The sequence below is a fragment of the Pipistrellus hanaki genome (assembly GCF_964339955.1).
Source record: "Pipistrellus hanaki genome assembly, chromosome: 15".
In the NCBI taxonomy this organism is placed as follows: Eukaryota; Metazoa; Chordata; class Mammalia; order Chiroptera; family Vespertilionidae; genus Pipistrellus; species Pipistrellus hanaki.
The window spans coordinates 46114995-46141762 of record NC_140517.1 but is presented as its reverse complement, the minus strand read 5'-3'; the positions used below and the strand labels follow the sequence as shown (position 1 = coordinate 46141762).

The following is a 26768-nucleotide window of genomic DNA, read 5'->3' as shown; positions in this document are numbered from 1 at the left end:
TGAAATCTCAGAGAAATGGGGGCAGGACCTGACCATGGAGGGGTCAGGGCTTCTGTTGACCTTGGATACGGGGGACCTGTACGCCTTGGCCGGGAGCCCTAATGTTCCAGGTGAGCCAAACCGGTTTGGCTCGGTGGATAGAGCGTTGGCCTGCAGACTGAGAGGTCGCAGGTTCAATTCCGGTCAAGGGCATGTGCATTGGTTGCGGGCACATCCCCAGTGGGGGTTGTGCAGGAGGCAGCTGGTCGATGTTCCTCTCTCATTGATGTTTCTAGCTCTCTCTCCCTCTCCCTTCCTCTCTGTAAAAAAATCAATAATATATATATATATATATATATATATATATATATATATATATTTAAAAATAAATAAAGTGCCAGGTGACACCGGGAAAGGAAACGGCTGGCAGTCAGGGCGGGCGCTGTCAGGGTCGCTCACCCGACTCATCGCCGTCGTTTGGAAGCCGGTGGTGCGCGAAGGGCCGGTGCCCGGCCGCCCGGCGGTAGAGACACCACAGCAGCAGGAAAATGCCGATCAGCAGGCCCGTCCCCGCGAAGAAGAGGCACAGGGCCCCTCCCGCCCCGCCCCGGGGGCGGCCCACCAGGGTCACACCTGAAGGAAGGAGCCCGGCAATAAGTACCCTAAACTCCAGCCCTCCTCCCTCAGACCCAGAGGTCCGGGCCCCCAGCCCTCCTCCCTCAGACCCAGAGGTCCAGGCCCCCAGCCCTCCTCCCTCAGACCCAGAGGTCCAGGCCCCCAGCCCTCCTCCCTCAGACCCAGGAGCCCAGGACCTCAGCCCCTCCTCCCTCAGACCCAGAGGTCCAGGCCCCCAGCCCTCCTCCCTCAGACCCAGGGGTCCAGGCCCCCAGCCCCTCCTCCCTCATACCCAGGCCCCCAGCCCCTCCTCCCTCAGACCCAGGGGTACGGGCCCTCCTCCCTCAGACCCAGGGCTCCAGCCCCCCCTCCCTCAGACCCAGGGGTCCAGGCCCACAGCCCCCAGCCCTCCTCCCTCAGACCCAGGGCTCCAGGCCCCCAGCCCCTCCTCCCTCAGACCCAGGCGTCCAGCCCCTCCTCCCTCAGACCCGGGTCCGGGTCCCAGCCCCTCACCGGTCTCCTTCACGCGTTCCACCAGGATGATGGTGTTGACTCTCTCACCTCGGCTGCGCCGCTGGGGGGCCCGCAGAGTGGCAGGGGCCGGCTGACTGGGGGGCCCTGGAGGAGCAGGGGGGTTCGGGGTCCGGGGGGAGGGGAGAGCGGCACCTGGCCCTTCAGGGCTATAGTTCTGGGGGGCCGTGGGCTCGGCAGTCCCAGGAGCCTCTGGGGTGGGCAGCGTTCGGGAGCTGGGCTGGGTGGCCGCAGGGTGTTCTGGCTCGGGGTCCAGGGGCGGCCCGTGCGGGGCAGGAGCTTGGTCCCCGGAGGGTGCGGGCGTGTCTGGGTGAAGAAGGGGGGAGGTCTCAGGGCCTGAGTCCCTGGCGATCTCTGTGGCATCTTGGGAGTGGGCCGTGGGGAGTTTTGACGGGGGAATGTCAGCGGGGCCGGGGTGGTGGGTCGCATGGGATTCTGGGTCGGGGGTATCAGTAGGGTTGGGGTGCAGGGTCTGAGGGAATTCAGTGTTCGGGGTCTCAGTGGTGTTGGGCTCGTGGGCTTTTGGAGTTTCGGGGTGAAGGGTTCCGGCGGGGTCAGGGTCCCGGGCCTCTGCCTGTGGGATTTCAGTGGCTTTAAGCGTGGGAACCCCTGGGGATTCCTGGGGTGGCATTTGGGGAGGGTCAGGCTTCAGGGTCCCAGGAAACTCTGGGTGCGAGGTTGTGGGGGAATTAGGTGTGGGGGCCTCAGGGGGGTCGGGGTGTGGGATCTCAGGCAGGCCAGGCGTGGGGGACTCCGAAGCTTCCGGATGGGTCACTTGGGAGGGGCTGATTTCGGGGTTCTCAGGGGCTTCTGACGTGGAGGTGCTGAGTGAGTTGGGGGCCTCCGGAGGCTCTGGGTGTGCGGGGTCTTGGAGGGCAGCGTTGGGGGTGTCAGTGACGTTAAGGGGAGAGGACTCGGGGGAACCGGAAGGAGGCGCCCTGGAGGGCTCGGGAGCCGCTGTCCCGGATTCCGGGGGAGGCGGGTGGAGAGGGGCGTTTGCCGAAGGAGGGAGGACGGCGTCCGAGGGGAGGCCCATCCCCGGGAAGCCGGAGCCCGCCGCTGGTGAGGCCGATGGCGCGGCCCTGGAACCGCGCCCGGCGAGGAGGAAGACGAGGAGGAGCAGAGGGCGGAAGGCGGTCATGGCTCCGGAGGGAGGACGCCTGTCGCTGCCGGGGAGCGGGGAGGACGGGACTCAGGCGGGAAGCGGCCCCGAGTCCCTGCCCGCGCCCCGAGGCCACGCCCACCCGGAGATACCACGCCCACTTCCCGGAGGCCACGCCCACTGGTCCCCAGGCGTTCCCCTGCCCCTGCCAGGCTGGTCCCAGGAAGCAGAGCCTCCCTGCGCTGTCCCTGAAGGCTGGGGCACTGGCCGCCGTAGCTAAGGGACACGGGCGCGGGGCTTCTTGGGAGTCGTAGTTAATTTCCTTATCTGTTTCCCCAAGGGGGTCCCAGAAAAATTGGGGGGAAATGACACCTCTCTAAGTCCCCAGACCCCCTCAACCTCGACTTTGGAGGATGTAGATCTCTGAATGGACCGGGGTTACCTTCCTCTCCGAGCCCCTCCCCCCCCCCCCCCACACACACACCTGGACTCCACAGTTGTTTACATCGGGAGGCTCAGAAGGAAGGACTGGGGCTGGGGCTGAACCCCTGGATCGGAGGGAGGAGGGAGACTCTTGGTCTGCTGGGGGGGGGGGGGTTCAGACTCCCAATTCCCAGAGGCTGGAGGGCCCTGTGGGTCTCAATTCCTGCTTCTTTGGAGAGAAGCAGGAAGGTTCAGATGCTGGGGATTTTGCGGGAGCCAGGCTGGGGGGGCCAGGATATCGGGGAGAAGGACATGGGATCCTGAGCGAGAAGGTTAGGAACTCTGAGTCTCGGGTCTTCCAGAGAGAGGGGTGTGGGGGGCGCGGGTTGAACGTCTCAGACTCCTGGGGGACTCAGGTCTCTGTTACCTGAGGATGGAGCTTAGATTTCAGGGTCTCGCTCGGGGGCCGCCTGTGGTCAGGTGGAGGTGGGCTTGGGGGACACCTGGCTGGGACAGGGTCACGTGGGGCCCTGGGCCTCCTACCTGTTCAGGGGGGTCCAAGATGACAGCAGGAGAGCAGAGCGGGGCGCAGAGACCAGTGAGTGCCGCAGAATGGCTCTGGGTGGGGCAGCAGGAGGGAGGGAGGGTCCCAGGGCGCAGGTGAGGCACCTGACCCCCTCCCTGGGGATCCTGGGAGCCTAGCAACAAGCTTGGGATCTTAAAGGGACAGAGCTAAAGTGCATTGTCTCCGGTCCTGACCGGTTTGCTCAGTGGCTAGAGGGTCGGCCTGCAGACCCAAGGGCTGTAGGTTAGATTCCTGGTCAAGAGCACGCACATACTTCGCTATAGGTTTTCCCAGCCCCAGGCTGGGGCCCATGCAGGAGGCAGCTAACAGATACGGCTCTCTCATCTATGTTCCTCTCTCCCTCCTCCCTCCTTCCACTCTCTCTAGAAGTCAACGGGGAGAAAGCTCATTGTCTCTAGAGTGGGGAAGGGAGTTAGTTGATCTGGCCTAACCAAATGGAAGTCCCTGGTGCCATCCTATGCCAAGACCCAGGAGCCAGGCTCCTCAGCCCCTTCTCCTCAGAGCCAGACCCCTCCTCCACCGGAATCCAGGAATCCAAACCCAGGAGCCGGAGCCCCGGCCCTGGCCCCCTCCCTTCCGGGGAACCAGAGTCCAGCTTCCCACATCTTGCCAGCTTGCTACTGCCTTTGGGAATCCCCCACCTTTACCCGCCTCCCCGCTGTGTAGAGTGCACCCTCTTAATAGAGTGGGTGTGGATTGGGGTTTATCTTCGTAACACCCACCCTCCTCCTCCCCCGCCCCGAAGGGTCAGGCACATCTCCGGGCAGCTCGGGGTCCTGTCCCTTTCCCCACCTCCCCGGGGCTCTGGAAGACTTTCCTGTCATTTAAAAAAATATATATTTTATTGATTTTCCACAGAGAGGAAGGGAGAGAGATAGAGAGCTAGAAACGTCGTCGATGAGAGAGAAACATCAACCAGCTGCCTCCTGCACACCCCCCACTGGGGATGTGCCATCAACCAATGTATACGCCCTTGACCGGAATGGAACCTGGGACCCCTCAGTCCGCAGGCCGACGCTCTATCCACTGAGCCACACCGGTGTCGGCTTTCCTGTCATTTTACCTGCCTCCACACCCTACTACACAACCCTTTGTTTTCTCTTGCCTTTCCTCTTCCCTGTCGCACACTCTCCGATTCTCTCTCTGCCGGGGTTTATTTATCTCTGGCCATTTCTGTCCAGCTGGCTGTGCTTCCATTTCCTTCTATCTTTCCCTCCTCTCTAGCTGGCCCTCTTTGTCCATTTCCTTTCCCTTTCCTTCTTCCTCTTTTTTCCTTCTTCTGTCCTTTCTTCTCATGGTTACTTCACCTCTTTGTCTGCTTCTCCCCATCAATTCCTCCCTGTGGCTTTTCCGGTCTCTCTCTCTCTGTGTGTCTCTGGCTTCTGCGCTGATGGTCCCTCTGCCCGTCTCTATTTTTATCCCTCTGACACACCCCCTCGCGTCCACCCCTCTGTCTGTCCGTCTCCCCCCTCCCGCTTCCAGCTCAGGACCCAGCTCCGGGTCCCAATTAGTTGATCTCCGCCAAGGCAGCGGCGGGGCCCCCACCCCCGGCGCCTCGTTACAGCCGGCGGCTCCTAATGAGCCTGGGGGAGGCTGACCCCACGCCCCGGCCCCCGGGCTGCGTCACTGCCCGCCGGCTGCGGGGCTGCGGGGGCTGCGGGAGGGATATAAGGGGCTGCGGGCCTCGCTGCCCCAGTCCACGGCGCGGTAGGGGCCCTGGGGTCTGGCTGCTGCGGGGCGTGGGTGGGAGCACTCTGGGGCTCGGGGCCAGGCCGCGGGCCTCACGGAGCCCTTCCCGGTCTCTCCCTCCACAGGTGATGGAGGCTCGCCAGGTGCCCCGGAGCTCCCGAGCGCGGGTCCTGCTGCTGCTGCTGCTGCTGCTCGTGCCCTGGGGCGCCCGCACCGCCTCGGGCGCCGCCCTGCCCCCCGCGGGGGTCCTCAGGTAGGTGCGCGGGGGGCGCCCAGGATTCCCAGGGAGCGGGGAGGGAGGAAGGGGACCACAGGGGAAGGGAACAGAGGCGCAGAGAGGGCGGCAGAGACCAGGAAAGAGGACAGAGACTATACTGGGGGCGAGTAGAGATGCGGGTGGACAGGGAAGCAGCCAGAGATACAAAACGATATGGGCTGGGGAAGGCCTTGAGGGACTTAAAAAGGAGTCAGCCCAAACCGGTGCGGCTCAGTGGATAGAGCGTCGGCCTGCGGACTGAGGGGTCCCAGGTTCGATTCCGGTCCAGGGCATGTACCTTGGTTGCGGGCACATCCCCAGTAGGAGGTGTGCAGGAGGCAGCTGGTCGATGATTCTCTCTCATCGATGTTTCTAACTCTCTATCCCTCTCTCTTCCTTTCTGTGAAAAAATCAGTAAAATATATTTTTTTTAAAAAAAAAGAGTCAAAGCAGAACCGGGTCGCTCCTTGAACCCCGGTTACTGGGTTCTCGGGATGCGCTGGGCGGAGACAGGCCAGGGCATCAGGCTGTCTGTGCGCTCAGAGCCCCGAAGCCGGAGAGAGAGACAGAGACCCACGCGGAGCACAAGGGGCAGAGGTCGGAGACCGGGCCGCCCCACGGACGGCGCAGCCACCGGGCTTCGAGTCAGACCTCGAGGAGGACAGGGGTGGCGGGCGGAGGCCGGGGCCCGCGCTGACCGCGCCTCTCCGTCCCCGCAGCCCCCGCGCCCCCCGCGCAGCCTGGGCGGCCCCGGCCGGCCCCCCGCGGCGCAGCCTGGCCCTGGCGGACGACGCGGCCTTCCGGGAGCGCGCGAGGCTGCTGGCCGCCCTGGAGCGCCGCCGCTGGCTGGACTCCTACATGCACAGGCTGCTGGTGCTGGACGCGCGCTGAGCCTGCAAAATGCCAATAAAGGCCCTACTGTGCGCCAGGCTCCGCCTCCTTCCTGCGGGTGTGTGCGTGCATTTGTGTGCGTGTGCGTGCGTGCATGTGAGTGTGTGTGTGTGTGTGTGTGTGTGTGTGCGTGAGTGTGTGTGTGTGTTAGGGGAGGGGTTGTGGGGGGGGGGGGAGCGGGCCCAGCACCGCCTCAGTCCCCTTTCCCGCCCTAAAAAATGTCCCCTCCACTCATGTATAGCCCCCTCTCCCTCTCTGCTCTACCCGCCCCGCCCTGTAATTTGCACCTCGTTCTGAGCCTCTGTTCCCCCCCCCCCCCAGGCCCTGTTCTCTCTGGGTTTCTGTCCCCATTTCTCTCCCAGGTCACTGCCCCTTCTCTGGGGCTCTGTCGCTCTCTGGGTATCTGTCCTCCCTCCTCGGAGTCTCCGTACTTCTCTTTCACCTGGGAATCTAGCTCTCTCTTCTTGCTGCCCCTAAAAGTCTTCCATTCTTCATCACTTTTTTCCTCTCTGCCTGACTCCTTCATGTCCTATTTTCTCCCTTTGGCTCTCCGTCTCCCTTCCTTCCAGCTCTCACTAGTTTCTAAATCCCCCATTCCCTTCTGTGGGCACAGTGGGCGATCCGGGACTCCGATGTGAGCTGCACCTGCCGCTGAAGACCAGGCTCCCCAAAGGGCTTAACCTCCGAGTCTCCTTTTCCTCATCTGAGGATTAATCAGACACTATGAGGACTTCAGAACTGCGCCCCGCGCGAATCGAACCTTTTGATAGGAAGGGGTTTCCCCCTCTCGAAACAGCGTCCAGCAGCTTCTTCAGGGCTTTCTGTGTCTTCAGCGGAGACCATCGGAGCGGCAGGTTGGGGCGGGGAAAGGGAGGGAACCAGTAATCAGGCTCTCCGAGTCCTGGGCGGGGCGGGGAGACACCTGGCTGCCAGGGAAGCAGAAGGCAGCCAATCAGAACCCGCCTTTCTGGAGCCTCGGCCAGCCCGTCAGCCCCGCCCCCAAGGTGACTGACAGCCTCCTGTTCTCAGCCGCCCTGGGCGCGGCTCGCGCGGACCGCGCTGTGATTGGTCTCGCGAAAGGGGGAAGCTGGGCGTGGCCGCCAACGGGAAGGGGGCGGGGCGGACTCGGTGATTGGCAAGCTCTCCCATAACTTGCACCGCGCCGTCATTGCCCTTCGGGCCACGAGGTGTGTCTGTTTCTAAGATAGCTGGAATCTTCAAAATCATCCAGAATTGGCCCAATTTTACAAACAAGACTCTGAAAGTCACGACTAATTTCCCAAGTTGCCAGCGCTAACAAAGCACAGGATTGCTGGAACCCAACCTGTGCAACTTCAGAGTCTAAACCTTCCCACGCTGCTGATGGAGAAATGGAGTTACACTCTTACAAGCAGTGACCACATGCCGGGCCCTCTTCTGGACACTGAGTGGCCTCATCCTCGTGCTGGAGGGCAGGGTCCTGCCTGTACCCTTCCCACACTCCACTTCCTCCGAGATCGCCACGGCAGGTGACACCCGGACCTCCGATTCCAGACTGAGGCTCAGCGCTCCAGCCACCCTGGGAACCCTGACGCCCACCCCATCCTCTGTGAGCTCCTTCTCATAGGCTCCTCATCTTGGGGATGGCCTCGTCTCTGAGCCTCTGGGTGAGGCACTGTCCTTGTCCTTCCTCTTCCCCTGCCTCACAGCCTGTCAGTGCCACCCGCACACCAGGCCCCTCTCAGACCTCGTCCTCTCCCACCTGGGCCCAGCCCCAGCCTCTCCCCACCTCCTGCCTCAGCCTCACTCCATTCTCCTCCCCGGTGCAGGCTCGGTCTCTTTCCCACTCTGCGCTGATTTTGTCCCTTCTCTGCTCGCAGCCCTTTCTTGGGCACTTAGGAATCAAGTTCATGCTGGTGTCCGAAACCCTTCATGGGCTCTTGCCCACCTCTCTATCTTAATTTCACCATCTGTAGTCTCCAATTCCTCCTGGCTCCAAATCATTTTCTTGTCATTAAATTTTTAAAAATATATATTTATTGATTTCGAAGAGGAAGGGCGAAGGAGAGAAAAACATTCGTACTGAGAGAGCATCATTGATTGGCTGCCTCAACCCTGGCACGTGCCCAGACCAGGAATGAACTGTGACCTCCTGGTTCATAGGTTGACACTCAACCACTGAGCCACGCTGGCCGTGCTCTTGGCTTTAATCCCAGCAGCGCGGTGCTGCCTGTGGCTCTCACACGGAGGGTCCTTCCCAGCCCTGGTCTTCACACACATCTACTTCCTCTGCCAGCAGCTTCCTCCTCAGCCCCTGCTCATTGTAACCAGCGTCATCCCCGTTTCAAGACTACACCGGTGGATGGATCTGGGGAGAAACCTCTAGCCTCCAGGCTGAGTTGGGTGCCTTTTTTGGGGGACCCACCCTTGCCCAAAACCTCCCATGGAGGCCTCTGTGGTGCTGAAACTGGTCTGTGTCTTGACCTGGGTCGGGTTTTAGTTTCAAATGTTTACATATGCAGAAATTCATCCAGCTGATCAAGATTTGTCCATTTATCTGTAAGTTACACCTCAATGAAGACATAAATAACCAAAAACAAGCAACAAAACCCCCCAAACCTCCCATCACCCCTGGGAAACGCACGCTCCTCAGCTGACGCGGAGGCCTGTTCTCTGCAGCGTTATCTTTTAAGGCCCAGCTGTGGCAGCTGTTTGTGGGGTGACAAATGGTCCACCTCCCGCTGGCCCTCTGCATGGCAGACAGACACCGGTGCTGTGTGCCTGGCCCACACCGCCTCCCCCTCTCCCGCCAGGAGAGGCGCTTGGTCTCCTCGCAGCGAGGGGTGAGGATGCCCAAGAGTCCGGCCAACAGGATACAAACACAGGCCCGCGGCTGCTCCGGGAGGCTCTGCTTTTCTTCATAAAAGAGGTCTCATCACCTCTGCAGAGATGATGGGTGAAGCCACAATGGCCGCCCTCCCCGGAGCAGGAGGGAAGGGCCGGAGGGTCACCGGCTCAGAGCACTAGCAGCTGTGGGCCTCGTGTTGTTCTCCAGGCTCGTTTGTGAGGAAATGAATCCCTAGCACCTGCTCCATTAGTGGGCGTGTTTCGCTATTATCAAGAAATGTAGTAAAAAAACATCACAAAACCAAGAGATGTCACTTAAAGACCCCATTCCGGGGTATGGACTCTGGAGTACTGAACTGCATCTGGGGTCTTGCTAACAGTGGCACAACAGGAACCACCGAGAAATTCCCTGAACTGGACACTGCTGAGGCGGGGGGCCTGGCTCACACTGGCGGGGGGCCGAGGTGGCAGAGCTGGAGGTGGGGCCAGGCGGGGGGCGGGCGCTGGCCCAGCAGCAGGACGGAGAGCAGCAGCAGCAGCAGGAGACCCAGGACGGGAGTGGGAATCAGCGGCCGCCGCGTGACCCTGTGGGGTGGCAGGACGGCGCTCAGGGCAGGCCCGGGGAGTCTGTGTCCCGATGGCTGACCACCACCTTCCTTTTGGGGCGGCCGTGGGGCTCACCTGAGCTGCTGGGGTTGGGGGTGCAGGGGGCACAGGCAGAAGTGGCTCCAGACTGGCCTCCTAACTGGAACCAGCTTCCTCTCCACAGGCACCAGCGCGTGCTGCAGGTCTGGCTGGGAGGGGCTGCTGGGGGGAGGGGGCAGGCAGTCACACTGCACCTTGTCCCCCGTTCCCTCCCCGTCCTGTGTCCTCGTACCTCTCAGGAGGGCTTCTTGGAATGTCTCCAGGGTGAGGGTCTCCCAGAAGGATGGAGAGATCAGCCTGGAAGGACACGGGAGATGACAAACTTGGGACAGGGGTCCCGGGCAGTGACCTCATGGAAGGGGGTGGAACAGCGAATGAATGGCTCAGTGCGAGCTTCCCCCAAACACACTGCCAGGTGGGGGCCAAGCTCTGCCAGCTTCTGGCCTGTGCCCTTTGGCACGTCACCCCACTTCTCCACGCCCCACTGTCCCCACCTGCTGGACAGGGGTGAGGACAGGGCCCACCTCACAGGCCTAAGTGGAAACTGAGTGAATTCAGGTTAAAAAAAGTGGGTGTGGGCTCAGAACAGAGCTGGCACATAGTGAGTGCCCGATACGGTGTGAGCTGTTCAATTTGATTAGTTCCACTTCCACTGGATTCTGAAGTGTCCAATGGCAATAAAAAGACAGAATAAATAACCAATAACAGGACACCAGTTACCACCTTCACCACTGCCACCTACTGCGTCAGGCCTGCTCGGTGTCAGGCCTGGGGCCAGGCTCTTTCTGGCAGGATCCTTAACCCTCACCCCGCCCGCCGCCCGAGGACACATGGGGGGACCGGGCTCCACAGAGGGTGTGGCAGGAGGGAGGTGGGCTCTGCATTCGGGCTGCTCAGAGCCCATGTGGGGTGGTGGGACCCTGCAGGGTCCAGGGGCCTGAGCAGAGCCTGGCACACACTCGGGCTCTCACCCCCTCAGCCGAGGGCTGCAGGCTCCTCCCTCACGTCACTTTTCCCTCCTCCCTTTCCTTGTCTGGGAATGGGGACTGAAAAGCACAGGGCCTGGCCCTTTCCTGTGTGTGGGCGCATGTGCGTGTGCATTTTCGCAATCCGGGGGTGTAGCGTGTCAGTGAGGCGGTGGCGTGGCGGCTGCAGCCTTGTGTGCGCTTGGGGGAGGGGGGGTGTCCCCTGGGAACATTCTGGCCGCCCACTAGCCCGTAGGCCACCACCTCAGCACCATCCGCTCTCATTAGCTGCAGCGAGGGCCTTGTTAGCTCTCGGCCAAACGATTTTCCTGTCTGTGCAGGGAAGTGAGGGTGCAGCGGCAGCTGGGGAGGAGCTGTGATGACACCAGTCCCTCCAAGGCTGGAGCGGATGGGGACTGCGGAGGGGTGCTGGGGAGGGGTGCTGGGGACTGCCTACCGTGACGTGGATCTCCGTTTCCTCCTCTTCCTCTCTTCTGGGCAACCTGGGGCAACAACAATGTCGCTGCAAGCGTCTTCCCTCTGCCTGGCTCCCACCTGCCTGTGAGGGGCTCAGGGGAGGCTCAACCTTCCAAGTTGGGGCCTTAAGGGCAATGGACCTGGATCTGTGGCCTCAAAGAGGGTGCGAGGGTCTCTTCATCTCAGGGGCTTCCTCGGGGCTCCGTGATGCCCCGCGAGGAGCGAGCTTCCAGCTCTCACTCCCCAAGCACCAAGCTCAGACCAGGGCCCGAGGGACCCTCCCCGACTTCCTACCCGCTGGGCGCACCCTTTTCACTGAGCCTGTCTCACTGGACCTTTTTCCATGACTTGGACTCCAGAATCCAACCATGGAAGGCCCACTGCCATCCTAGACCATTTCTCGGGGGGGGGGGGGGTGAGCCCCAGCCTCTGCCCCCCCGAGGCTCGCAGGTGCCTGAGCCCTGCAATGCCTCTTTAGAGCTCGGTCTCAAGATGCCAGCCTGGATATCGCTGGAGGCCCAGATGTCCACACCCCCAGCCATCACCTCCACAGGGAACAAGGGGTTTGGCCCTCCGGTTTCAGGCCCAAAGCCCTCAGGATACAGCTGTTTCCTCAGCCAGCACCCCAAAAGGCACCCAGCCCCTCAAGGTTCAGGCCCTTCACCCTCGCCACTTCCAGGGCCACTGCACTTCACTGCCTCCCTCCCCCCTTCTTCCCGATCTGTGCATCACACTACCCCTGCCCCCCGATTCAGATGCCCAGCCCCTGCTCCGGCTGCTGCTCCCCTCCTTCTCCCTCCCATGTCCGGTGACTGAGGGGAGGTCACATCTCCGGGCCCCGTCCCTCCCAACCTCAGCTTTCCCAGGCAGTCCAATTAGAGCCATGGCAGGCAGCTCATTAGTGTGACAGCCAGGAGCTGAAGAGGGGTGGGGAGAGGGTGGCACCACAGGAAACCGCACGCCCCAAGGACAGGGCCCTGAGGAGGGTTCCTGCAGACATCTAGTGCTTTCCCTCTCCTCAAAGGCCTGCACACAAGCTCCTAACAATCACAGGCCCACGGCATCATGCCAACTGCCCGACCGTCCTCCATCACAGAAGGACTGAGCTGGGATTTGAACCCTCGTGATTTCCTGACTGCCTGGCTGCTCATTTGTCCCAGGTTCCCTTCAGGCACTGGAGAGGCGTGTTCAGCGAGAGCGACCTGGTGACTGAGCTGCCCCGTCTTCCTGATAATGACCTTCCTTTTCTAAGGGTGTCCTATGCGAACACCACTCTTGCAAGACCCCATTCAGGCATCGCCTCCCCAGGAAGCCCCCCCCAGGGGGCCAGGCACCGATGTCCTCCTGGGACCCTGTGGGCCGGAGCCTCTGCGGGCAGGGCTGGATCTGACTCATGCCGGTGCCCAGGCCAGGGCCGCCTCAGCCTGTGAGTGAGTGAGTGAGTGAGTGAATGAGTAGGTGATGAGGCTCCAGCAGGGCTTTTAAAGTCCTATTCCCTCTGCCTGAGAATCGGTGTCACCTGGAGGCAGAGGATGGGGTTGGGAGCAGCAGGCTTCTTACCACACTGACTGCTCCTTCCTTCCTCCATGCTGGTACGCTGGCTCTCCCTGGAGGTTCATTTGGGGGAAGAAAAGAGGTTAGACCTCCGGGCTACACCACCTCAAGAATTCACCATCTTCTTAAAAACTTGCCTTCCTCTTGGGCCCCCTCCTTGGGGACGGCTCTATCCCCCTCACCCCCCCCCCCCCAGCAGAAACCAGAAACTGGGGCGTGGTTCTAGACCACTCCAAGCCCTTCTTCCTCTTCAGAACCCAGGAGACCAGGTCCCCAAACTTCTCACCTGGGCCCAAAGGGGCTCAGTGGTCCCTTTCAAACCCCATGATCCTCCCAGGGTCCCAGTCTTGGATCATTTGATCTCCCTCAGGACCAAGGTCCCTCTGTTTTCTCCAGACATCTCATTCAGCTTGGCACTGTTTTCTAAATGCATCCCTGAGCCAGGCCGGTGTGGCTCAGTGGTTGAGTGTTGGCCTATGAACCAGGAAGTCACAGTTTGATTCCCAGTCAGAGCACATGCCTGGGCTGCAGGCTGAATCCCCAGTAGAGGGCCCTGCAGGAGGCAGCCGATCAATGATTCTCTCTCATCATTGATGTTTCTATCTCACTTCTTAGTGTGAACATTAAAGATGAGTTGTGTCGCCCTAGCCAGTTTGGCTCAGTGGACAGAGCATTGGCCTGCGGATTGAATGGTCCCAGGTTCAATTCTGGTTAGAAACATGTGTTGTAGTTTCAGGATCAATTGCTGGCCCTGGGCGGCGTGTGTGCAGGAGGCAGCCAGTAAATGTCTCTCTCTCACATCGATATTTCTCTAGCTCTCTGTCCCTTCTACTCTAAAAATCAATGGAAAAATATTCTTGGGTGAGGATGAAAAAAAAAAAAAAAAAGATGAGCCGAAATTGGTTTGGCTCAGTGGATAGAGCGTCGGTCTGCGGACTGAGGGGTCCCAGGTTCGATTCCAGTCAAGGGCATGTACATTGGTTGTGGGCACATCCCCGGTAGGGGGTGTGCAGGAGGCAGCTGGTTGATGTTTCTCTCTCATCGATGTTTCTGATTCTCTATCCCTCTCCCTTCCTCTCTGTAAAAAATCAATAAAATATATTAAAAAAAAAAAAAGATGAGTTGCCTCAGTTATTTAAAATTATGTAATATTATTGTTCAGGTTATTACAAAATTCATAAAACAATCACTACTTTTTAAATTTGTTAATCCTCACCTGAAGATATTTTTTTGCACTGATTTTTAGAGAGAGTGGAAGGGAGGAAGAGGGAGGGACAGAGAGAGAGAAACCTCATTGTGAGGGAGACACAGCCACTGGTTGCCTCCTGTAGGCACCCCTAATGAGGCTGGGAATAAATCCCGAAGGTATGCGCCCCTGATGGAGAATTGAACTCAGGATCCTCTGGTCTGTGGGCCAACACTCTAACCACTGAACACACCAGGCCAGGCAATAATGGCTACTGCTGAATTCAAGATTTCATAGTGGGTTTAATGTATCTTTACAGTGTCAGGAAATACTGTTCACTCCCACTGCAGTACCATTCTATTTATTTTTTTTAGGATTTAGTAACAATTAAAATTTTTTTCAATTACAGTTTACTTTCAATATTATTTTGTATTGGCTTCAGGTGTACAGCACAGTGGTTAGACACTCATATACTTTATAGAATGTCCCCCCTATATTTCCAATACCCCCCTATATTTCCAAAACACAGTTATTACAATATTATTGACTATATTCCTTATGCTGTGCTTTATATCTCCTTGACTGTTTTGTAAATGTATGTAGTACCATTTTTTTAATTTTTAAAAATGTTAAAGTTTTTGTTTTAATCCTTACCTGAAGATACGTTTTTTATTGATTTGAGAGAGAGGGAGAGGGAGAGGGAGGCAGAGGAGGGAGAAAGAGGAAACACTGATGTGAGAAACACTGATTGGTTGCCACTCATATGCACCCGCAACCTGGTGATGTGCCCTGACTGGGAATTGAACCTGAGACCCTTCAGTGTATTGGATGATGTTCCTAACAACTGAGCCACACTGGCCAGGGTGTAGTACCATCTTAAATAAGGGGATTTCTGACAGTGTTTCCTAAACAACAACAATCACAATCACAAAGGAATGTGTTTGCTTTCTTCATTTTTGCCTGCAACTAGCAGGCCAGTCCCCAGGAGGCAGGACGGTGTCCTGTCTGGCTTGGGTTCCGTGTCCCTCCGTGAACGATTGCCTATTGAATGGGACAGACAGGTACGTGGGGTCCCTGGCCCTTTTCCCAGTTCTGGCCTCCACTGGTCTCATGGCCCCTCCCGTGCTCACCTGCCCCTCAGCCGGGGCTTCAGGCAGAAACTCAGCTTCCTCATCGCTCTCACTGGTGCGGTCCTCCCACCGCCACACCCCGCACAGCGGGCTGGAGAGATGGGTGGCTGCCTCTTCCTGTTTCTGGGAAAGTTGTTTCTGAGGTCAGGGAGGGCCGGGTCAGAGATGGGGATGGAGATGGGCTGTGGGGTGGGGTGGGGGGTGGAAGGAGCTGATATGAGGCTGGGCTGGGGAGGGTGGAAGCGGGACCCAGGAAGAGTTTGTTGCCAGGATGAAGAATCGGATAAGGAGAGGTTAGGACAGATGGTCCTGAGGAGACGGTGAGTTAGGGTGAGTCAGAGCTGGGTCAGAGTTTGGGGTGTTCCCAGGGTGGCAGACCCACCTGCTGAATGGCATGGATCTCCACACCCAGGGATGGGGGCAGCAGCGTGGTCCAGTCCACTCCTCTCGCCTGAGCCCCTTTGGGTAGCCTGGCCACACAGTCAGGAGGGGGCCTCTGTGCCTGCCCACCACCTGGCCAGCGGCCTATGCTGGGGCTGACACCCTTGCCCACTGTGGGGCCGGAGGCTGAGGTCCTGCCCTTGGGTTCTCCTCCTGCCTCCTCCACCCTCATGTTCCACTCACTCATCTGGCCCCTGATGGATCTGACTCAGCTGCTCCTCCAGGTGAGAGATTTCCAACCGCAGTTCCTGCAAAGGAGGGAGTGAGGGACACCTGGTTTTCCATTCTCCCCCCGCCGCCTTGGTCCTCTTCCAAGGTCAATTTTACTCCCCTGACCTCTTTCCTCAAGACACACACCGCCAAGAGACACGGGGAAGAAAGCAGTGACAAACAGGAGGCTACGGAGAGACAGAGCAGCAGGAACCCAGAAGGTAACTGCCAGCCAGGAAAGCCAAGCAGAGGAAGGCGGAGATGAGACATGTGGAACAATAAAGCATGGACGGAAACAGATTCGAAGAGAGGCAAGAGACACAGGAGGTGTACGAGTCTCCTAAAGACCAGGGACAGAGACAGGAGTCTCCCTGAGAGACGCACTAGATCCAGAGAGGGGCTGAGACAAGGACCTACATACGCCAGGCAGATACACAGAGAGAGGAGGAGGGGCGATGTGGTGAGAAGACACCCACAGAGAATAAAAGTGAACGGAAAACAGAGATACACAGAGGGAGAGAAATGAAAGACAGGGAAAAAGCCAAAAGACAGAGTGAGTAAGACAGAGGGACATACATCAGACAGTGGAGATGGAAGTGAGAGGAGAAGACCTGAGGCAGAGTGAGAAACAGAAAGAGGCAGTAAATCTCAGAGATGGCAAGAGAAGTGGGGAGAGCCAGGCCAAGCAGGGGGCCGCCAAGGGCGGGCGAGGGAGCCTGCCTTACCTGGGTGGTGGTTCTGTACTCTTCCAAGGTCTTGGCCAGACTCTCTGCGTGGCACGTGCGCTGGGAAAGCCCAAAGCCAATGAGTCTGGGCCCAACCTCATAAAGACACTGAGGCTAGGAGTGGAGGTGTGCCAGTGTGGGGGAGAGCTTGGGGGGCTCATGAGGAGATCCTTAGGGCTGGGGAGGGGTAGGAGAACTGAAGGAGAGTAACAGGGAGAACCTAGGCAGGCAAGAGCGGATGTACTTGGACCACAGAACCCCTGGGACATCTGGGAACCTGAGAGGCATTTCCCAGCTCAGCTGCAGAGCACAGGCATGACCCTGCAGGGCTGTGCTTGTGACCTCGGTGGAACCCTGTGACCTCTCAGGGCGGTGTGCTTACCCCGGGATTAGAGCCAGGCAGGCCTCCCTTTCCTGACTCAGGGCAGGAGATGGGCTGGTGCACAGGGAAGCAAATGTCACCCAGCCCCTTACCTCGGAGAGGTCAGTGTCTCGCTGGCAAATGAGGCGTTCACACTCATAGAGCTGCCGCTGCCAAGGAAGGAGTCTGTCCGTCTGTCCTGCCCACCCCCGAAGCCCTCTCCCCAACCTCCCTCCAGGGCTCTGGACATTGGCTACGCGGACAGGGATCTCAGCCAAGTTGCCCGGTAGGCCTGGGAACCTGACGGCTTGATGGAAGTCCTAGCTGTCACCAGGCCTTGGTGGCTGAGACTGGAGATGGCACATAGGGCCCTGGGGTGGTGGGAAGTTGCCAAGGTGCCAGGGAGGGGAGCACCTTCAAAGCATCCTTCTCCACGGCCAGCTCCTCAGTCCTCCTCTTCACTCCATCCCGCTCGGCCAGCAGCTTCCCATTCTGGAGGGGGGAATGGCTGGTTATGTTCACGTCAGCACATGGCGAGGCCAATACCCACAGTAGACATTTGCTGACACGGGCTGTGCATCAGGCAGGCTTCATGCTAAGCACTTTATGTGTGTTAGCCCATGAAACCCCTCTGAGCATCCTATGGAATCTCAGCTTTGGTTTCTCTGTGCATCAGTCCATCCCCCATCCGTAAAAATGAAGATGAGATAGAGCCTACTTCATGGGGCTGCTGTGAGGACTAAATAAGATACTTGGTAACATTTACTGAGCACCTTGCAGTAAATGAGTAAAAAACCTCATTTCTTACCCCCTATGTTAAAGATAAAAGCAAATCAGCTCTGGCTGGGTAGCTTAATTGGTTAGAGTGTTATACCCATATGCTGAGGTTGTGGATTTCATCCCTGGTCAGGGCACATACAAGAAGCAACCAATGAAATGAATGCATAAGTGGAACAAAAACTGATGTTTCTCTTTCTTTAAAAATCAATTAAAAGTCAAAACTGGTTTGACTCAGTGGACAGAGCGTCGGCCTGCGGACTGAAGGGTCAAGGGCATGTACCTTGGTTGCGGGCACATCCCCAGTGCGGGGTATGCAAGAGGCAGCTGGTTGATATTCTTCTCTCATCAATGTTTCTAGTACTCGATCCCTCTCCCTTCCTCTCTGTAAAAAAATCAATAAAATATATTTAAATATATAAAATAAAAATCAATTAAAAAAAAAAAGCAACTCGGGCACATAAAGGTTGAGTGACTTCCCCAGGTCTATAGATGGTAATTAGTCAAATACATGTTATTAGCACAAATATTTAGAACAGTGCCCGACATATATCAAGAGTTTGGTAAGTGTTATATTCAACATAGTTTTATGTGGAATCTAAACTAAATATAAGTGAACAAACAAAACAGAAACAGGTTTATAGATACCAAGAACAGACTGATGGTTGCTAGAAGGGAAGGGAGTTTAGGGAACTAGGTGAAAAAGGTGAAGGGATTAGGTACAGATCATAGTTACAAAATAGTTATGGGGATGTAAGGTACAGCATAGAAAATGTAGACAATAATATTATGATAATTATAAATGGTGCCAAGTAGGTACTGGAAATATCAGGGGACCACTTTTTAAAGTATATGGTTGTCTAACCACTATGTATACACCTGAAATCAATACAAAATAATATTGAACGTAAACTTTAATTGAAAAAAATCTTACAGCTGAAACCGGTTTGGCTCAATGGATAGAGCGTCGGCTTGGGGACTGAAAGGTCCCGGGTTCGATTCCAGTCAAGGGCATGTACCTTGGTTGTGGGCATATCCCCACTAGGGGGTGTGCAAGAGGCAGCTGATCCATGACTCTCTCTCATCATCGATGTTTCTAACTCTATCTCTCTCCCTTCCTCTCTGTACAAAAGCAATAAAATATATTTTTTTAAAAAGAAAAAGAAAAAAAAAAGAAAAAAATCTTACAAATATTTTTAAAATTTTGGATTTTTACATACAAAAGTAAAAATAAAAGTGTAATGAAACCCTTTACCAATCATCCAGCTTCAATAATTATACAGTTTCCCAGTTTGTTTCTCCTCTATCATGCAGGTGATTTTGTTTCGTTTTGTTTGGGGTTTAACCAGATTATTTTAAAGCAAATCCCAGGCATCATATTATTTCACATTTAACTACTCCTGCATTTTAATCTCCTACTTAAGGACCCTACCTTTAGCAAAACCATAATACCTACCATTATCACCCATACAAAATTAATAATTCCTTAATATCTTCTCACTCGAAAGTTGTGTTTTTTTTCCTCCTTCAAATGTTTCACATTTATTTTGTTTGAATGAGGATCCACAGGCTTTTGGTTGAAATGTCTCAATCCTTTTTATCGGAGTGATCCCCCACTTTCCAATCCTGGCATTTTTGGGGTTTCTTTTGTGGAAGAAACCATGTTATCTGTCTTGTAGAAATGGGGCACTTGGTTTACTGTGTTCTTCTCCTCCATGGGGACATTCACCATGTCCCTGCATCTTATTTCCTATACACTGGTGGGTAGGTCTAGGGCCGAGTCCAGACTTCGTTCAAATTTTTGGCAGGCAGATTTCATGGGTGTTGTGATGCATGTCCTGTGCCATTCGGGAAGAATGTAATGTCTGGCTGTCCTAACATAGTTTTATAACTGCTGTCACCCCCAATTTTAGAGAGGACACTGAGGAGCAGAGAAGTTAAAAAACTTGGCCAAGGTCACATGGTAAGTGGACTCAACTCAAATCTGACCCCAAATTCTGTGCTTATAACCTGACTCTCCTCTGAGCCAGATGAAGCCTTGGGTGACCAAGGGGAACCAGCTGCATCTCTTGTCCTAGTTCATTACTAGAGGTGGAGACCAGCGCAGAAGCTGATAATGAGTGAGGTGGATTCTGCTGAGGACTAGGGCCTGGGCCTGCTGGGAGCCCTGATGCGGAGCTTCCTGAGGAGGCAGTGCTGGGGCGGAATCCTCAAGGGTGAGGAGAATTATGGGAGGGTTGGGGGTGGGGGTGGGGGGTGGAGGGAAGCAGGCCAGGAGAGCGCAGTGGGCAGGGCTAGCTATGAAATAGCACTGAGAATAAAATGCCCCAAATTCCATTCTAGAGTTTTTGGGCGCCAAAAACCTAGCAAGTTGCATGAGTTTTGATGAGGGATCATGGGGAAAACATTTCTGGGCATGGAGGCAGTTATTTCCCTTGCCACATCCCTCATCCTGGTGCCCCTGGGGATACCAAGGCCAGTCCCTCCTCCTTTCCAGCCCAGCTTCCCTGCAAGTCCTCCATCAGCTGCCCTCCCTCCCGCCCAGTCCCAGCCAGCCTGGATGCCAGGTGAAGGGCGGAGGAAGGACGGGCCAGGAATGCTGTGTCAACAGCTGTTCACCTGGTTGGGATGTGCAGGCTGGATCCTGGGCTGCTCGGCAGGGACCTGGTTACTCAGCCGCTCCTGCCTCTCCTGCAGTAACCTGAGCCCTGCTCCGTAGGTGCTCCCAGGGAAAGCTGAGTGTCTGAGTGTCCCTCACTCCAGCATTATTCTACTGTAACTTGAGAACTGGATCTATAGATGCTCTGAGGCAGCAGCCAGTGGGGAGAAAGGTGGAGGGGGATCCAAGAATAGCTCTTATTGAGCGCCTAGGATGTCCCAGGCACAGCTCAAGGCACTTGACCTGGCAACAGGCCTTCTGGGCGGGAAGAGCAGGCTGCTGCTGCCATTCGCCCTGCTTATTCCTTTTGCTTTCGTTGGGGTCCTCTCTCCGTGTGGGCAGGTGGGTCCCCAGCCTTAGCCCTGGAGGTGAATCAAGATGGAAATCTTGGCTGAGTCAGGAGTTGGGCAAATTAGCTAACCCAGCAGCCATTCTCCCCCTCCAGAGGCGAAGGTATTCTCTCAGCCTCCCCGGCAGCTGGCGGCGGTGGTGGTGGCGGTGGTGGTGGGGGGTTTACTCCTGGAAAAGCTTCCCCTCTGATGAAAAGAGAGAGCCATGAGAGGGGCATTTGCTGAGCGCCCTTGCCCCTCCTTGTCTGCTTTGAATGAGAACATGAAGTTGGGAGCTCTTACAGCCCCGTGATCACAAGGCCACGGACAGAAAAACAAGCCAAACACCTTCCAAACGGCTTGTTAATCAGGATTCCCGACTCATCAGGGGCCGTTATACCAGGGAGTGGCTTGGCTAGAATCACTTGCCACTTTGGTCAAAGAGCTCTCAGAGGGAGGCTCTGCCAGAGGATTTAGGGAAGCCCCTGCTTCTTAAGAAGAGAAGTTCTAGAAGATTCAGTTACATCCTATCTGGATCCCATGCCTCACACTGTGGAGGCTTCAGGGAGGGAATTTTCATGGAAGAGCCAGAAAACAATAGTAGGAACATTTTTAGATTTAAATGTAACAGCCATATGTAGTCATAGGACAAAGATTTGGGGGGAAGGGGTCAGGCAGAGTAGGGCTGGGGAAGGGGTGCAGGAGAATCGAAGAGAGCAACAGAGAGAAAATAGGCCCTGAGACATCCAAAGCTCCTGTTAGCTGTGAGGGGGACAAGAATGGATGCACTTGCCCTACCCGGTTTGGCTCAGAGGATAGAGCGTCGGCCTGCGGGCTGAAGGGTCCCAGGTTCGATTCCAGTCAAGGGCACATGCCTGGTTTGTGGGCTCCATCCCCAGTGTGGGGTGTGCAGGAGGAAGCCAATCAATGATTCTCTCTCATCACTGATGTTTCTCTCTCTCTCTCCCTTCCTCTTTGAAATCAATAAACTATATTAAAAAGAGAGGAATGGATGCACTTGAACCACAGAACCCTGGGACATGTGGGAATCTGAGAGAGGCCTTTCCCAGCTCAGTCACAGAAGCAACAAGGCATGTGAATAAAGGAACAGAAACAGCTGTGTGAGTTGAGGCCACAGTCACAGGAAAACAGCTACACCTTCACTGTGCCCCTGGATGGGTACAGCAGTGGCTGAGCGAGAGCCCCAGTGGCCTTTATGGGGGCACCACTGGCAGATGCAGCAAGGACTGTATGTCCAGAGATGAGAAGGCAGTGCCAGCCTCCCAGTGGATGCCAGCACGCAGTGGTGACTAAGGCCAAGGAGCAGATGGGACTGTGAACATCAATCCTGTCCAGCAGAGAGAACAGATGTTGAGAGGACCGCTGCCTCCTGGAGCACAAAGGTTCTGCCTGGGTCTCCAGCAACTTAGATGCCACCTTGTGGGGGGACAGTGACGAGATTCACCATCAAGGGATGAGTCTCAGTTCCCACCTAAAAGGACTAGGTAAACTCAAAATGGTCTCAGATGATGTTTTCTGTCTCAGATGGAATGTGGTTCGAACCAAACATGAGGTTGAACTGGGACTGTTCCTATTATGGGCTGGGTCCTGGGCTAAAAGCAGTCATTTAATTCCCATAATAACCCTGGTGCACGGATACCTTTCTCCTCCATTCTTAGAAAATACTGTGAAACTAAGGACCTGGCTGGGTGGCTCAGTTGGTTAGAATGGTGTCCCAGACACCAAAAGGTTGCAGCTTTGATCTCAGATTGGGCATGTGTGGGAGGCAACTGAGTGATATTTCTCTCTCCCTCTCCCCACCCCACTCCCCTTTCTCTCTTGCAAATCAATAAAAACATATCCTCAAGTGAAGATTAAAATATATATATAAGAAAAGAAACCTAAGCTTAGGAAGGGGTAGTCACATGCGTAAAGGTTGCCAGTCATTAAGTGGCAGAGATGTGATTTGAACTTGGCTGACTTCAAGGCCTGTATTCTTTCCACCATAAAAAGCAACAACAACTAATATGTGAACCACACCAGCTAACTTTTACTGAGCACTTTCCATGCTGTGTCCAAGGCTTTACAAGCATCCCTTCTTTAAATCTTACACAACTCAATGAGGGAGATTCTATTCTTTTGCCCGTTTTTACAGGTGGGGACACTGAGGCACAGAGAGGGGACCCATGCTTACTAGTTTGTAGGCCGTCTCAGCTGAACCCAGGCAGTCCACCACATACCCCACACTCCGACCAACTGTGCCCGTTCTCACATGCAGTGATGCGACCTTCAGAGACATTCACGTACTGGGACCCTGGGTCCCCTCACCAGACTGAAGGGGGTTTGGTCTGCAGGCTGCTGGGTAGGACGGGGAAGAGGCGGGGTGGCGCTGGGCCTTGGCTCACCTCCTCCTGCAGAGTCTCCATTTCAGCCACCAGATGCTGCTGCTCCTTTTCCTGAGAGGACAAAGGCTGCTGGGGCTTCCTTGCCCCATGTTGCCCTCCCCCCTCCCCTGGATCCCACTCAGGCCTGGGTCACTGAGGAGCAGGGCTGGGGAGCCGTGATGGCTCCTGCTGCCCCCCGTGTCTTGAGAGGAATGGCAAAGCCTGAAGCAGGACTGGAGGGCGGAGGAAGCCTGGGTGACCCCTGCCTCTATAGTGAGGCTCCGTTGCTCAGAGTCCAAGAAAGGGGGAAGAGAGAGGACACCCGTGCCCCTTGCCCAGAACCTACCGTCTGCCGGGCCTGGGCCAGGAGGCTGCGATTCTGCTCCTCCAGGCTCTTGGCCAGACTCTTCAGGTCCTCCAGCTCCTCATCCACAGCCTTGGCAAACTGCAGGGCCTGCTGGGTACTGTGTGGGGGCGGGGACATGTGAGCCATGAGAGGGGAAGACAGACCACAGAGAGATCCACTCAGAGACAGAAGCGACTGAGAAATCCCGGACAGAGATAGAGGGAGACGGAGACCCAGAGAGAAAGGGACAGAGACTCAGAGGAAAAAAAAAAGGTGTGTGTGGGGGGTAAGGAACTGAGGCTGGAGAACAGGACAACTTCTACCTAAATAAGGGGGTAGGTCCTTGAGAGTGAGAGACTAAAATAGGGGGATATGATAGACAGGAAGACAGCACAATCTGCTAAGACGGAGAATCAGAGAGGGAAGAATAAAGACATGCTGAGAGACAAGATCCTGGGAGACGAGAAAGATGAAAGACAGAAGGAAAGAAGAACGGACATTTGTGGGGTCAGACACGGAGGGAGTGGAGAGCGAGGCTGGGCTCCGGTCAGAAGGACACGGGCACAGGCCGGCGGCCTGGGCCGGCCCACCTGCGGAGCTGCCTGCGCAGGGCCAGGATCTCCTCCCCGAGGCGCGCGGAGCCCTCCTCGGCCGTCTCCACGCTGCGCTGCAGCTTGGCGTTCTCCCCGGCCAGCCTGCGGTTACTGAGCTCCAGGTCCTCCAGGCTGCTCAGCAAGTCGGCGGTGCCCAGCCTGGGGCAGGAAGGCCAGGGTCACCGCCACAGCCCTGGCTCCTCCCCCAGGTGACGCAGGTGGTGAGGGTGGTGGGAGACAAGCTCTTGGGGAGGAAGAGCAGGAGGGAGACTCCCTGCTTTCCCTGAGCTGTCAGCACAGCCCCGCTCCCTCACCCGCTCCCAAGGGACCCCAAGCCCCAGCCTGGCCCTGGGCGGGCTGGAGGTCATGGGCGGGGGGGAGGGGCCTGAGGATAAGTACAGCTCAGGTCTGGGGTCTTCGCCTCCGAAGCTCTCCAGGTTGGCTGGCTCCTCTGTGTCGGGGCCTCCTGGAGGGAGACAGACAGGGTGGTGAGCTCCCCAGTGACTTTAGATACTGGGGTGACCCAGGACTCTGGGCTTGTTCCTTGTCTGGCTTCCACCCTCAGAGCATTCGCTCTGGGTGATCCCATCTGCTCCCAGGGCTGTAACTACACCCAGCATCAGACAAGGCTCTTGTTCATCGTGAGCTCAGGCTGGATCTCCCAGAGAGCCTGTAATTTCCATGCCCAACACTGGCCCCAAACCTGTTCCTCTCCCCGTCCCCCGCCCACACTCACCACCTGGATCCCTGGCTCCTGCTCACCCCCCCAGTCCACTAGGCCCTAGGCCCTGTCCCCCTCCTCCCCGACTCTGTTCCACCCTCCTCTCTATCCCCACACCCCATCCTGGCTCAGGCTCTCACCACAACCTCCTCCCCAGCCTCCTCCCCTCCAGCTTCCCCCTTCTGCCCTCCCCCCACTTAGAGCTGAACCCCCCCTCCCCTGGTCACATCCCTCCCTTGGCCCCTAAGCCCGAAGGGAGGAGGTTCAAGGAATGCCAAGTAAGTTCTATTCCATTTGCTTTTGTTTTTGTAAGGCCGGGGGAGTGTCTCTCACACACACGTTTAGGGAGCACCTCCTGTGTGTGAGGTCCTAGGGATACTATGGTAAGCAAATCAACTAACCCAACAGCAGGGCAAGTAACTGATCAGATTATCAGATTTCTGCAGGCCTGTGAGTGTGTGTGTGTGTGTGTGTGTGTGTGAGGAGAGCAAGGGACTTCAGCCTGGGGCATCCTGGGCGAGACTGAGGTGGGCAGGGCCTTGCGGGGCTCTATAACAGAGCTGGTGTCAGAAGCTTTGGAAACAACTCGGGAGAGATAAAACCTGCAGAGTTCAACGAAGGTGGGGAGGCAGTAACAGAGACTCCTAGAAGGCCAAACTCACTGCTCCAAGCTGGAGCAAAGGTCCCTGGGGTCCCACTCTACCTCCTGCTCCGTGCCAAGTGGAAAGTCCCCTCGCCGACCCTCCGCCAACCTGCGTCATTCTATATAAAGCATCCTCACCAGATGGCAGCTGCTGGGAGGTCAGGGCCCCCTCGCAGGCAGTCTCCTCTTCCAGCTCTAATCCTCTGTATCAAAGGGATGCAGCTTAGAGCCCCCGCAGCCATCCTCAAACCCAGCAGGGGTTTTGGGTGGCTGGAGGAGGGGCCAGGTTAAGTGAGAGTAAGCTCCACGGGGAGGAAGGTGGGGCCAGATGGCTAGCGCCTGAGGCCAGATGGCAAAGCAGGAGAGCGAGGACTGGGCTTGGAGAAGGGATGGTGAGGGGCATCTGTTAACCCATCACCCCCGTTTTCCTCCTTCCAGCACCTTTTGTCTGCTTCCCAGACCCCCTTCACACCCCCTTCCCGGGCACCTTCTCCTAGACCCTCTGCTGCTCCCCACCCCATCTCTTTACTTCTTCTCTCCTCGGCTCCTTCCAACCACAGGAGGCCCTGTGCCAAAGGGTGCTGGCTGCAGTAAGCAGGTGTGAGGTTAGATCTCAGGAAGGACTTCCCAGGTGAGGGTGGAGGTACAGGGACCCACCCATCCAGCTGACAGGCAGTGATCCAGTCTCGCATGACGACCAGGAAGGTGTCCAAGTCCACGGTGGCCTGAGGGCCCTCGCCCTCGGGGTCCAAGCTGCAGGCCAGTGTTTGGAGGCGTGCGTCCTGGGGGCCCTGCCCGGTCACAGCCTCCAGGTAGGCTAGCACTCGGGTCACAGCCACAGAGCCTGGAGACAGAGCATGTCAGGAGGGAACGGGGCAGGTGGGGAGGGTGGGAGTTGGGGACATTAGGCCATCGCTGGCTGGGCTGGTGGCACCCCTGCACCACAGCCCGGCTGGGACAACTTGGGCAGGTCCTTTCCCCTCCTCAATGTCCACTTTTTCACCTGGACTTTTCCACAAGTCATCAGACCCCCCTCAGAGGGTGGACCACAGAGAATCAGCTATGCCCCAGGCCCTCAGTGGCCGGCCTCTCTCCCCCGCTCCGCCAGGCAATGAAGCCCCGCCCTCTTCTCCTAACATCCCCGAGTTTTCTTCCCCTCTGTCCTGGCCTGCAAGGCCTCCATGCCGTCCACTCATTCCTGAAGCTTCCATGACCACCGTCCTACATGCCCTCATCCCTCTCTCTAAGGCTCCCCAGTCCAGGCCGCCCATCTCTGCCCCTTAGTATTTCCTATCTCCCCCACACCAGGCTCCCAGGCCCCGTCCTGCCCCTCCCACCTGTCCTCTGGGGGTCACAAGCCTCGAACATAGAGTTGAGTATTTGGTCCTCTAAGCTGAGCAGGGTCTCCAGGCGCGATTCCTCCGGCTGTTCCCAGAGGCACACTGAGGAGACAAGAGGGCAGTCCACCCTGAGGGGAGGCGTGACCTGGCTCCCCAGAGGGGGAGTGCATTCGGAGCCCCGGAGTCCCCGCTGGTGGGAACAGCAGGACGCTTCAGATGGGGGCAGCAATGCGAGGGTCTTTGAGTCACCTCCTCACCCCCCCACCCTGGGGATGTGGGCCCCATCTTTTAGGCCAGGAAGTCCCCCCAGCTGTCTGGTTCTTTGTGTCCAACCCACTCAGAAGTCAGATAAGAATGAGCAATCACCCTTTCCTTCTCTCTTCC

At 56.9% G+C, this 26768-nt stretch overlaps 2 protein-coding genes across 2 annotated transcripts in view; one reads left to right on the top strand and one right to left on the bottom strand.

Annotated features, from left to right (window-relative positions):
• Nucleotides 1-26768, bottom strand: part of LOC311633325 (protein KASH5-like) — a 33503-nt gene that overhangs the window by 612 nt on the left and 6123 nt on the right. The window contains exons 3-21 of the mRNA XM_084905810.1: nucleotides 26382-26486; nucleotides 25702-25888; nucleotides 25183-25247; nucleotides 24080-24146; nucleotides 23678-23839; nucleotides 23088-23205; nucleotides 22763-22813; nucleotides 17007-17084; nucleotides 16706-16762; nucleotides 16232-16291; nucleotides 15480-15544; nucleotides 15238-15325; nucleotides 14856-14993; nucleotides 12546-12592; nucleotides 10966-11011; nucleotides 9776-9840; nucleotides 9580-9705; nucleotides 1108-2291; nucleotides 439-612 (exon numbers count right to left, since the gene is read on the bottom strand). Of these exons, the coding sequence (XP_084761936.1) occupies nucleotides 439-612; nucleotides 1108-2291; nucleotides 9580-9705; nucleotides 9776-9840; nucleotides 10966-11011; nucleotides 12546-12592; nucleotides 14856-14993; nucleotides 15238-15325; nucleotides 15480-15544; nucleotides 16232-16291; nucleotides 16706-16762; nucleotides 17007-17084; nucleotides 22763-22813; nucleotides 23088-23205; nucleotides 23678-23839; nucleotides 24080-24146; nucleotides 25183-25247; nucleotides 25702-25888; nucleotides 26382-26486 (2883 nt within the window). The remainder of the gene's footprint in view (nucleotides 1-438; nucleotides 613-1107; nucleotides 2292-9579; nucleotides 9706-9775; nucleotides 9841-10965; nucleotides 11012-12545; nucleotides 12593-14855; nucleotides 14994-15237; nucleotides 15326-15479; nucleotides 15545-16231; nucleotides 16292-16705; nucleotides 16763-17006; nucleotides 17085-22762; nucleotides 22814-23087; nucleotides 23206-23677; nucleotides 23840-24079; nucleotides 24147-25182; nucleotides 25248-25701; nucleotides 25889-26381; nucleotides 26487-26768) is intronic.
• PTH2 (parathyroid hormone 2) lies at nucleotides 5018-6072 on the top strand (the record flags this gene model as incomplete). The annotated part of the gene is made up of 2 exons (XM_084906284.1): nucleotides 5018-5178; nucleotides 5901-6072. Exons 1-2 carry the CDS (start codon nucleotides 5054-5056, stop codon nucleotides 6070-6072), a joined length of 297 nt encoding a protein of 98 aa, XP_084762410.1. The 5' UTR covers nucleotides 5018-5053.